At 34.7% G+C, this 12306-nt stretch overlaps 1 protein-coding gene across 1 annotated transcript in view; it reads left to right on the top strand.

Annotated features, from left to right (window-relative positions):
- The window catches only part of LOC104539344 (contactin-associated protein-like 4), a gene marked incomplete at both ends in the record, with an annotated part of 56909 nt that overhangs the window by 29623 nt on the left and 14980 nt on the right, over window positions 1-12306 (top strand). The window contains 2 exons of the mRNA XM_010182844.1: window positions 1643-1814; window positions 10836-10942. Coding sequence (XP_010181146.1) covers window positions 1643-1814; window positions 10836-10942 — 279 coding nt within the window. The remainder of the gene's footprint in view (window positions 1-1642; window positions 1815-10835; window positions 10943-12306) is intronic.

Below are 12306 nucleotides of genomic sequence, written 5' to 3'. Positions count from 1 at the left end.
TTTATCTCACCCATATCTCATTAATCTAGTATACAGAAATAGTGATATCAGACTATAGAAAACTGTTAGGGGCTTTGCTAAAGTCAAGGTATGCAGTGGTCACTGCTCTTCTTTTGTCCACAGTGTCCATCACCTCAGCAAAACAAACAAAAGATCTTCATCAGACATGGTTTAACCTTGAAGCTAAAGTTACCATGTTACCTTCTTGTCCTTCACATATTTAGAAATGACTTCTATGAGGATTTGCTCCACAAACTTGTAGGGCTTGTGGTGAGGCTGACTAGCCTCTAGCTTTCTGTGCTGTCCTTATTGCATTTCTTGAAGATGGGTGCAACATTTGAAGTCTTTTCCAGTCAAAAAGCTCAACAAATTGCCAAGACCTTTTGAGGTCATGACATTGTCCAGCTCCTGCAGCACCCTCAGATACCCCTTGGACTCTTTCTTCCTTTACTGTGGGTACTGCTTCCCTTTCATACTCTGCTAGGACATAGGAAGCCTAAGGATTAGTTTTATGAGTCATACTGATGAAAAGAGGACTTGCACAAATCAGTTCTTCTAAAGGCACTTATCACAATGTCCACTGCCCCATGGACTAGTGGACTTGTAAAGTACTTAGCTTTCCTTTTCCAACTGTTGCACCTATAGGAACCTTTTTGTTGCAGTCCAACTTCCCTGATAGTTTTAACTCCAGATGAGATCTAGCTTCCTTCACTGCACTCTTAGACATGCAGTTACCATCTTTGTATCCCCCTCAAAATGTCGTGTCCCTGCTTCCATCTTTTGTGTACTTTCTTTTTGTGATTGCATTCACTTAGGAGCCCCATATTTATGTTTGCAGGCCCTCTGCTACACTTGTTAAACTATTTTAATATTGCTATGGGTTATTCTTATCCTCCAGAGAGCTTTCTATTGAAAAATATTTGGTTCTTTTGCTTTCAAAGACGATTTCTAATGGGACCCTCAAAACAGGTCCTGAATGGCTCTTCTGAAGTCCAGAGTTTTAATTTTGTACTTTTTTTTTTCTTTCTTGCTCTCTTGTCTGTGAATCATAAACTCCATAGACTCTTATTTGCTGTAACCAAGACTATTCTTAACCTTCATATTTTCAACTATTTCTTCCTGATCTAGGAGTAACAGATCCAACAAAGCATCTCTCCTAGTTGACTCTTGGACAACCTGCATCAAGAGATTGCATTCAGCACTTTCAGAATCTTCTTGACAACTTGATAAATTAAAATCACTATACTTAATAACTATTTTTTGTCTTATTTGACCTCAGTTGTGTCTTAAAACTTGTCCAAATCATGTGTACCTTGTATAATAACATAACATTTTGTGACTAAGGTCAGTCAGTCTATCTGTTCACATCTTGATTCTATTCATTGCTTTGGAACTGCTGGTTGGGTTACCTTTTACCAAATTTTTAGTGATGCTTTTGCATATGCTTTAAAAACAACAATGCTGCACAGAAGTATTTCTTTGCAGTTGCACTATCATGCATAATCAGAAGAGCTTCTGACTAAAGTCTTCCACCCATGAAGTTTATGACACCTGAAGATTAACAAAGTTCAATCTACTTTTGAAATATATACATTTTTCAGGAAAATATTTTTTTCAGCTCCAGTTTTTATGCTTCTTTCAGGCTGCCCAAGAAGTGGAAACATTTCTGAGTGTAATACCTCATTTGGTGGCTTTCAAGGATGCATGCGACTTATTTCCATTGGTAATAAAGCAGTGGATATGATCTCAGTTCAGAAAAATGCTTTTGGCAATTTCAGTGACCTTCAGATAGATTTGTGTGGCATTATAGACAGGTAAGAAAATAATATTTACTTACGTATTTATTTATTTAAATGTTTTGTTTACAATTCTGACTTCATGAAAAAGAACAGAATGCTTACAAAATAGCATGCTGCTGCTTTTGTAAGAATTCAGAAGTCTAGAATAAATGCAGTATATACAACACAGCAATTAGATTTCCATGTATTGCAAATAAAATTAGAAAAACTGGGGTTATCATTATTTGATGTTTCCGACAAATTTTAAATATCTTACTTTGTTTTCAAGTAAAGCTGTAGATGTGATATGTAGTCCCACTCTCTCTTCAAAATACTGTGTACTTTGCAAGTTATTGCTGCTTCCTATATCCTGAAACAGAGTAGATAGTATTCATCACAGTGAGTGAGCAATATTTTAGGCTATGGTCAGAACTAATTTCATAACATGCAATAGATGGTATTAGCATCTATTTAAAAGAGATGAACTAGTTTAAATAGCCCCTTCTGCAGGGAGGAAAGACTTTAAACCTTCCCTGAAATACACTGAAACACTTGATGGAATGACATTGCTCGAGTTCAGTGTGGAGAAGGCAGAGGATGAGCTATAAAGGGCATTGCAGAATGACAGAAGTCGTTCATTGCAGAACGGCATTGCAGAACGGCTCTTGAGAAAAGAGGGAACAGACACAGATGGGCAATGGAAGGAATTTTCTGCTGTAGACTCAGAGAATATAGTCACAGGCACCTGTTAAAAGTCTGCTTTAATCTATAAATGGTTGTTTTGGACCAAGCTGGAAGGTTGTACTGAAGTGGCACAACAAGCAGGGGAAAGATGTGCTTGTAAATACTTCTTCCTTCACTCTCCTAAATGTCTAGTCCTCAAAAGTTGCCTTTTGCTCTAAAAATGTCTGACCTTTGAATTATAAGACTTTTTTAAATTACTTTCTCCGGGGAAAAGAGTGTAGGCAGAGATCTTCTTCAAGACTATAGTTGGATTCAGGTTCAGTCACACAGACTTATTTCAGGGGCCTACATTCCATTTATAAAGAAAATATAGTGTATGTCTATCCAGGTTATTATTTTTAAGAAAGTCACAATGCCTTGTAAATCAAAGACAAATATAATAATAGTTCTTTACCTAATTGTTCATAAAAGTTTACAGACAAAAACCTTCCCCTTCAAAAAATATCCTGCCTACAATATTATCCTTTCAATCAGGTTGCAATACGTATTCTCACCAATCTTTCTACATCCATCATGTTTTAAGAACATATACAATTGCATATATATAATTCTTTGTGCTAATTTATCCCTAACTGAGTTAATTCTGACTTTTCAGTAGGTAGCAAGTATGATAGATATATGACAAGAAAGTTTGACCTCTGCCAAAACTTTACCATATAACTTATCATTTAACCCATATAGATAGATAAGTAGATAGATAGATACATACATACATACATACAAACATACATACCATACACATATATATACACCATATAACTAGTTAGGGAACCTACTGACGAAACATTACTACTCCAGCTACAAGAGGCATCACACTTGTGGACTCTCATCCTCCTGAATAAGACATCTACTGGAAAAGTAACACTGCAATCTATAGTCAAACCAGGAGACTCCTGGAATACCTCAGTGCTTACTTCTTAAGCCAAGAAGTAGACAGTCCTACCTGGGGGATGCAATACTGGACCTGTTGGTCACAAGTGAGCTTATCAGGAATGTCAAGACTCAGGGGCAGCCTGGGGTGCAGTGATCACACATTGGTGGAGTTCACAGTCCTAAGGAAAATCAGTCCGATGAGGAGCATAGTTAGGAACCTGAATTTTAGGAAAGAAAACCTGCAGCTCCTCAAGGTATTAGTTGATCAGACTCCTTGGGAAACAGTCCTCAGAGGCAAGCGAGCAGAACAGAGCTGGCAGATCTTTAAGGATGCTTTCCACAGAGCACAATAGCTTTTGATCCCCAGGTTTAAGAAATCAACCAAGGGAATAGACCAGCATGACTGAGTTGAGACCTGCTGGCCAAACTAAAAGGCAAGAAGGAACTACACAGGGACAGGTATTTTGGGAAAACTATAAGGATGCTGCCCAGCTATGTAGGAATGAGGTCAGGAAGGAATGAGGCACAGCTGGAGATAAACTTGGCAAGGGATGCAAAGAATAACAAGAGCTTCTATAGGTATGTCAATCAGAAAAGAAAGGTTAAAGAAAGAAACCCTTCCCAATGAGCAACAGTGGCAAGCTAGTAACAACAGATGAGGAGAAGGCTGAGGTTCTCAACATCTTTTTTACCTCAGTCTTCACTGGCAAGATCTCTCCTTGAGAGATCAATCTCTCCCAGATTGAAGGATCACAATACAGGGACCACGTAGACAATGTTCCTCCCACTGTAAGTGAAGACAAGGTTTATGATCACCTGAGGAACTTGAACATACATACAGCTATGGGACCTGATGAGATGCATCCCAGGGTCTTGAGAGAATTGGCTGATGTAGTTGCCAAGCCGCTCTCCATGATATTTGAGAAGTCATGGTTGTTGGATGAAGTCCCTGGTGACTGCTAGAAGGGAAACATCACACACCTATTTAAGAAGGGTAGAAAGAAGGACCCTGGGAACTACCAATCCATCAGCCTCACTTCTGTGTCTGGAAAGATCATGGAATAGATCCTGCTAGAAGCTGTGATAAGGCATATGAAGGACAGGAACGTGATTTGAGAAAGTCAGTATGACTTTACTAGCGGCAAGTCCTTCCTGACCAACCTAGTGGCTATCTACAATGAAGTGACTACATCAGTGGATCAGGGAAGAGCAATGTATGTCATTTATCTGGACTTTTGCAAGGCCTTTGACATGGTCCCCAGCAACATCCTTCTCTCTAAGTTGGAAAGATACGGATTTGATAGGTGAACCATTCAGTGGATAAGGAATTGGTTGTGTGGTCACAGCCAAAGGGTAGTGGTCAATGTCTCAATGTCCAAGTGGAGATGGGGGACAAGTGGTGTCACTCAGGGGTCCATACTGAGTCTATATCTTTATCAATTGTATAGAAAGTGGGACCAAGGGCACCCTCAGCAAGTGTGCAGATGATACTAAGCTAAGGGGTACAGTCGACATGCCAGAGGGATGGGTAGATATCCAGAGGGACCGAGACAAACTGGAGAGTTGGGCCTGCGTGAACCTCATGAGGTTAAACATGACCAAGTGCAAAGTCCTGCACCTGGGTAGGGAGAATCCTCATTATCAGTACAGGCTTGGGATTGCAGAAAGCATCACTGCAGAAAAGGACTTGAGGGTACTGGTAGATGAAAAGCTGAACATGAGGCAAAAATGTGTGCTTGCAGACCAAAAGGCCAATTGCATCACAGGCTGCATCAAAAGAAGCGTGGCCAGCAGATTGAGAGAGGTGATTCTGCCCCTCTACTTTGCTCTGGTGAGACCTTACCTGGACTACTGTGTCCAGTTCTGGAGCCCTCATTACAAGAAGGACATGGAACTGTTGGAGTAAGTCCAGATGCGGGGCATGAAGTTGATCACAGGGCTGGAGTACCTCTTCTGTGGAGATAGGCACTCCTTATGAGGGAGCTGGGTTTGATCAGCCTGGAGAAGTTTGCAGGGAAACGTTATAGTGGCCTTCCAGTACCTGAAGGGGTCTTACAAGAAAGCTGGGGCAAGACTGTTTACAAGGCCATGTAGTGATAGGACAAGGGGTAATGGTTTTAAACAGAAGCAGGGTAGATTGAAATGAGACATTAGGAAGACGTTCTTCACCATGAGGGTGGTAATACAGGAACATGTTGTCCAGTGAGGTAGTGGAGGCCTCATCCCTGCAGACATTCAAGGTCAGGCATGATGGGTCTCTGAGCAACTTGATCTAATAATAATGTCCCTGCTCACTGCAAGAGAATTGTACTAGATGATCTTTAAAGATCCCTTCCAACCCAAAACAATCTATGATTCTATGTTTCTGTGATTCTGTGGTTTGTATTTGGGATGCAGTATATATTTACATTTCTTTATAAGTCTCTTGTACTCTACTCCTTTTGACTAATTTTCTCACTTTTCAAACATTTTTCACTGTCTCTTTCCTCTCTTCTCTGATAAACTTCATGAGACTTCTTTCCAGCTTCTAAAGCTCTGTATCACTGCCCATTTTTCTACTCTAGAATTGAATTTACTTCCATTACACTGCTTGGGGGTTTTTTGCATGTAGTAAAGAGACAGAATCAGAAACAGTCAGGTCAAAAGAATGTAATGTAGGGATCTGCATATTCTTTAGTCAGACACATTAAAGGAGATCTAAGCAAGATTACGAGTGGAAAACATCACCAAAATGGTTCATAATTTAATTGATGTCATTTACTGTTTCTGATTTACCATGGATTTTTAAACATACGGTGTAACTGAGGACCTCTCAAATAGCCCATCTCAGAGCTTTGGTTTAGGAACTGCCTATACCTCCATGAACACAGAGATGTTTTACCATGATTTTTAAAGGAAGATGGTACATTTTAATGTACCACTTCCAGTTCCTTTCAGCTATTGAATGGCTGTGGTATGTAAGTGTGTATGTGTGAGTTTTTAAAAATAAGTTTGTATGTATAAATATGTATAAAGTCACTCTCAGAATCTCATTATATAGAAATCAAGCATTAATCTCAGTATTCCAAATGTCATAACATCTGTCTCTTATTCACTGCAAGTTTGCAAGCTCAGTTCATTCAGAACTGCAATATACACTTTTGATTGGGTTTTTTTGTTGCTTTGAAGCACCGCATCAAAGATGTTAAATTTACATATAGCCCTTCCTCATAATTTTATCTTGCTGAATTTTTATAATTTATGAAGATATTTACCATCCTTATTGTATGTCAATACCACTACCATCTAGTTGATGTTTTTTTCAGTATAAACTTGTGTAAGCCACTTAAACTTCCCTGTCATAGTTTGTTTCAAGGTGGTTTTATTACTTTATGACATTGTATTAACTCTTTTTTTCTTTTAGCTCATCAAAATTCTGTATGGTTTTGCATGATCAATGATAGTAAGGAAGAATAAAAGACTTTATGGAAGATTTTTGGTTGGTCTTGTTTTCTCTAAAATTTGCTAAAATTAATTTGTGACTCCTTATATCTTGACAATTGTACCTTTCTTGCACTAGCTCTACCAAGTTTAGCTTTCAGAGCATGTCTTCTTAACTGATAAAAACAAAAAACTGAATCCACCCATTTTCATCAATTTCACGACACTAATTTTTTATTATTTTAAATAGACTGTTTTTAAAAAGCCTTCATGGTCTTATTCTAGCTTGCTCCAGAGACTGTTTCTTTCCAGTTTCCTCACACAGTCTCACTCCATTTAATATCTGCAGCTCATCCTTTGGAACAAACTTCATGTTTCTTTTTATAAAAATAATTCTACATCTCACCATAAATCCTAGTTGATAAAATACATTATTCTTTTCTAACACTGAACTTGCTTACATGTATTAAAATTTTTCCAATAGATAGCTTGTACCACCTTGCACATTATATCATTTGAGAGAAAATATTTTCTTCCTACAATGACTTCTATGTTTTTAGTTGATCTAGTCTAAAGTAATCAGCATTATTACCAGTCTGCTCCCAATGGGAGATATACCCACTAGTGGTTTGTGATAAACAAACCACTTCTTGTCTTGGTGTCTTTATGAAAGTCTTTGCATCTCCAATACCAAATAGTAAAGTATGTCCAAAATTCTGGAGTTATTGATGGCTTTTGTATTAGAATCAATAGACCACTAAACATAATACTTTTACGTATATAAAGTGTATAAACACACATAAAAAAAATACTGTTTGTATAGTGATCTGAATTTATAGGAAATAGGAAGTAAACTGAAAATAATTATATTAAGTCCATTCTTTGTACATATATATATACATATATATATATAGAGAGAGAGAGAGAGAGAGAGTCCATATATATATATTTTGAGTCCATCTCTTTTTTATGTATATATATATTTAAATCCACACATTTAACATATATAGAGTATTCTTCATCAGATCTACGATCCTCATTGTCAGATAGTTGGTTAATCATGCATTTATTAATTGGGTTATAATTTATTCACCTGTTCTTTTTAAAGAAAAAAATTACTTACAGTATTCCTATTTTTTATTTTCTCAGTTTCATAAACTTTCAAATTCCTGCTCTTATGCTTAAATTATTATGACTCTTTCCAGTCATTGCTCTACTCATGTTCTTTCATTTAGTCTTTTCATTGTATAATATCTTTATATTGTTCCATTGCTCATATATGTCTTGGGTATGCAAATAATTCCTTTCATGTATTTCTCCTTAGTATCTTTTCTCTTAGCTCCTTTATCAGTATATATTGGTTTAATAACTACTGATTATACATAAACAATTGACAAAATAGCTTTAAAGGACACAGCATCATTCTAAATGCCTTACAGAGTTATCACATTTAGTCTCCATAGAATAATAGATTAATCTGCCATAATTACATCAAGCTCTACACAGAAACATATAATTACCCACCAGGAGTTACTGGCTTTGGTGTCTTGGTAGCAGTGTGTTGTAAAAATAAAAAAACACCACCACCCAAAACAGAATTTAAAAAATAAAAGAAATTTTAAAAAAGACACTTGCACTAGGATAATTTTCAAATATCTTTCTGCTTTTTTTTTTTAATTGCAGACTGAAGAAATAAAAATTATCCAAATTTTAGCAATTAGTTATTATTTTCAAAATATCTTGTAGCCATAGTTTGGAACTATGATAATGCACAATAAAAAATGCATTTAGCAGATAATTGGCATATGAAGTTCTTTTTTTTCCTTCTTTATCAAAAGTATATTCATGTTCTGGATCAGTGTTCTCCTTTCAAAATAAGCTTACTATTATTGTTAGCCTGCTGATTTGGTTTCAAATGACATATAATTTTTAGATGTCATACACTTCAAGGTTATTATCAAGTAATATGTGGTAAATGATTAATCAGCTCATTTTTTTCTGGTTTAGGCAAACAAGGTGAAGAATAAAAAAATTACTTTTTATAGATGAAGTATTAGAAATACTTTTTCTATTATTAGAAATATTTTTGTTAGAAGTTTACTTTCCTCACAGAATGCACTGTTCTAAATTTTCCTTTTAATTAGATTGCAGTATATAATGTAATTATAGCTTCACTTTGATGTAGCTAGTAGCTCCTTTTTATTGTACTTTCTGAAACAGAAGGAAAACTTAACATTTAATTTTAAATTATTTAAATTATAATCTAAATTGCTTTCACTTTTATTAAAGTAGGTTCAGGCATCATCAATTTCATCTAAGCTTTTCATCTTATGAACGCTATTAAACAGATTAATTAAGATGGACAGAGAGTCACTACAAGTAAAGACCGCGTAAATCACTTGTGATTTTGGAATAACAATGTCTTTATCAAAAAGGAATAAGACGAGATTGAAATGATTGAGTATGATTGAAATACATGAAAGTAGTGCAGCTGTCAGAGGATGCATTGAAAGCCTTGAAGAGCAGTTAAGTGAGAGGAAATGTATATTTACAATAACTGATCAATACTCCTACCCATAGAAAATAAAGTTAAGCTTTTATCCTAAGAATTATAACTATGCACATATATTCAATTCCTTCAGACAAAGTATTTATATCATAGTAACTGTAGTCCTGGTGCCTAAAGTTCATTTTTATGTTTCAAGTAAGAGCTCAGTGAAGCATATATTATCTACAGACTTGTCTTAGAAATACATTCCTTGAGTGAGATAGAAGATAGAAGATCAGCTCTTTCACTGACAAAAATGTCACTTATTTCCTTGGAAACGGTTAAACTATGTCACTTTACCTACTTTATTTACACTTTACCCGCTACTTCTTAATTTTTTATCCTTCCCTTCTCTGAAAGTTTCTGCTTATCCTTGTTTATAAACATGAGGGGAAAATAATATTATTTGAGAGTCAGGAGTGACATAGGGCAAACATGTGTACTGCTGGACTTTCTACAGTTGTAATTTAATACCCTCCTAAGATTTCATTAAATAATTAAAAGTTGTTTTAAGATTCTGTGAATATTAGGTGGACCGTTTTCTTTTTTCTGTACTTAATGTCGGTATTAAAGCTTTTTCATATGTTCTTAGCTGTATTATATACACATACATATATATACATATAGTTACTGCAATTAGAATGTTAACTTATTTCTAAGGGGAAAAGCTAGTAAATAATTGATTAAAGTATTCCACTCTACTTCAATATATTTTCAGTTATGTTATAAAAAAGATTAATTTTAATTTTTCTTGTCTCATGATTTTTTGGATATTATGCTGCAGTCTTAACCATTAAGCAGTTACAGGCAAATTTTATTTTTAGTCAACTATTGTAGAAGATGTCAAAACTCTTTGGGTTTCCACTCATACCTCCAGAAGGAAAACTGGCTTTACTGATAGCTACTGCTTGTGATGGAACTGACATATTGTATATTTTACTCTTTCTAAAATAGGAGGAAACCATGAATTTAGAGTAGGAAATAACTCTCAAGTACTATGCTCAGTTTTATTTGTTATGTGTTTTTTTAATATATTTTCTATTTTTAGAAGAATAGAAAGAAATCTGTTCTGTTCCCACTTTGTCATGACACATCTTGTTGAAGAACTCCTATCAGTTGCAAAAGTTACCAGTGAATTATCAGCATGTAAATCTTTAATTGGTTTATCAATCTTTATTGAATTGCAGATGGTTGGATGGGGATAAGTAACAATTATGCATTTTACACTTTAGTTCTGTTCTTACAGGCTTATTGTATAACTAATGTATTTATTAATAGCAATAGGAATAGTGGGGAAGGTGAAGGGAAATTCTCTTAATTTTCTAGTAATTATATTGGCATCTTCCCCAATAAGCTTGAAGACGTCCTTCATATTATACTTATTTTCCATGATTTTGCATCCCTTGATAAGTGCAAGTGGCATGTGAATGAACAGAAAATGAAGTGAAAATGCTCTTTGTTTTCTGTTTTAGATGTTTACCAAATTACTGTGAACATGGTGGTGAATGCTCACAGTCCTGGGACAGCTTCTACTGCAACTGTGCCAATACTGGTTACAAGGGAGCTACTTGCCACTATCGTAAGTTTAAGATGTTTTCTGACTATGTGTTTACTTCTAATTGAATTTTTCACCACAATATACATTTGTATTGTTCATTCGTATTAGAAGATTTTTCAGTCATGTAAATATTCGTAAGTTGGTTCAAGGAAAGGCCTTGAGAATTCAATGTATGCAGCAACAAAAACTCATTGAAAGTTCTGTTTGTTTCTGTTTCACATTTTTCATAATTTACATAAGATGTTCAGTAATATCCTTTTCTATCCATATAACTTTCTGAATTAGCAAATCATTTAGAAATGTGTTTAATTCATCTTTATTCATCACAAAAGATTTTTTAACTTATTTTCTGAGACAATTGGACTACATTCATGTGCAAAGGTAATCACATTCATGATTATGTGTTTATGTAGTTTGATGAATCAGGGAGCAAATTAAGAGAAATTAAAAGGAAACTAATTGAAAGTAACTTAACTAATTTCACAGTAGATGCTCTACATTTTTACTTCTTTAAGCATATCCTAGGAAGCAGAATGAATCATTATTCTGGCCTTCATGATATGGTTTTTGCAACTAGAAATCCTCATGAAACTTTACAGAAATTTTTTAAAAATTCCAAAGACTGTCCTAGTGATCAGATAAATAATTCTGTCCTTATAAAATCTATACAATCTCTTTGACAGATTTTATGAAAAAAGAATATGTCTACACACATGGGATTTTTTGAGAAATCGCTGATATTGGAAAACTACCTATTAAATCTGGCTTTTACAGAGCCAACGACAGAGAACAACTTTTCCCATAATACCTTAATTGTAAAGAACACAGTGGTATAAATAACATATTTAAGAACATTTGTGTACCAAAGAAAGGATGCCAAGAGTATCAGTTCTTTTGAATCTCACAGTATATAATATAAAACTATGACAAGCCCAAAGTGAAGATGATTTAATTCATTTTAATTCTAAAAATTACATGTTGAATCAACCAATGTATATGCTGTATCTGTGGATATAAAATGGAAAACTCTCAGTATTTTATTTTAGTAATTTTCATTACCACATATCTGTGTAATTTAAAAAAGAAGAAAAATGTCCCTTGAATTCCCAAATAAACATTCTTTTTGTTATAAACCTAGAAATTAGTTACTGTTCTTGAAATATTAGCATACAAACTACTATGTTCATAAAAAACTAATTAATAAGTGAATCCCTTTTTTCATGTTTATAATTAACTAAAAATGTTTACTGTAAAGGAACCATAAAATTCCATTTGAAAATTTAATAAATTGTACATTATGAATATTGCATAAACTAAGCAAAGAGAATGAATTATTTTTTTGATAGGCATTGACATATTATGTCAGTAACTATCACGCAAGAAAT

Source organism: Mesitornis unicolor, unplaced genomic scaffold (genome assembly GCF_000695765.1).
Source record: "Mesitornis unicolor isolate BGI_N332 unplaced genomic scaffold, ASM69576v1 scaffold11134, whole genome shotgun sequence".
Taxonomy (NCBI): Eukaryota; Metazoa; Chordata; class Aves; order Mesitornithiformes; family Mesitornithidae; genus Mesitornis; species Mesitornis unicolor.
This window is presented reverse-complemented; position numbering and strand designations above follow the sequence as displayed.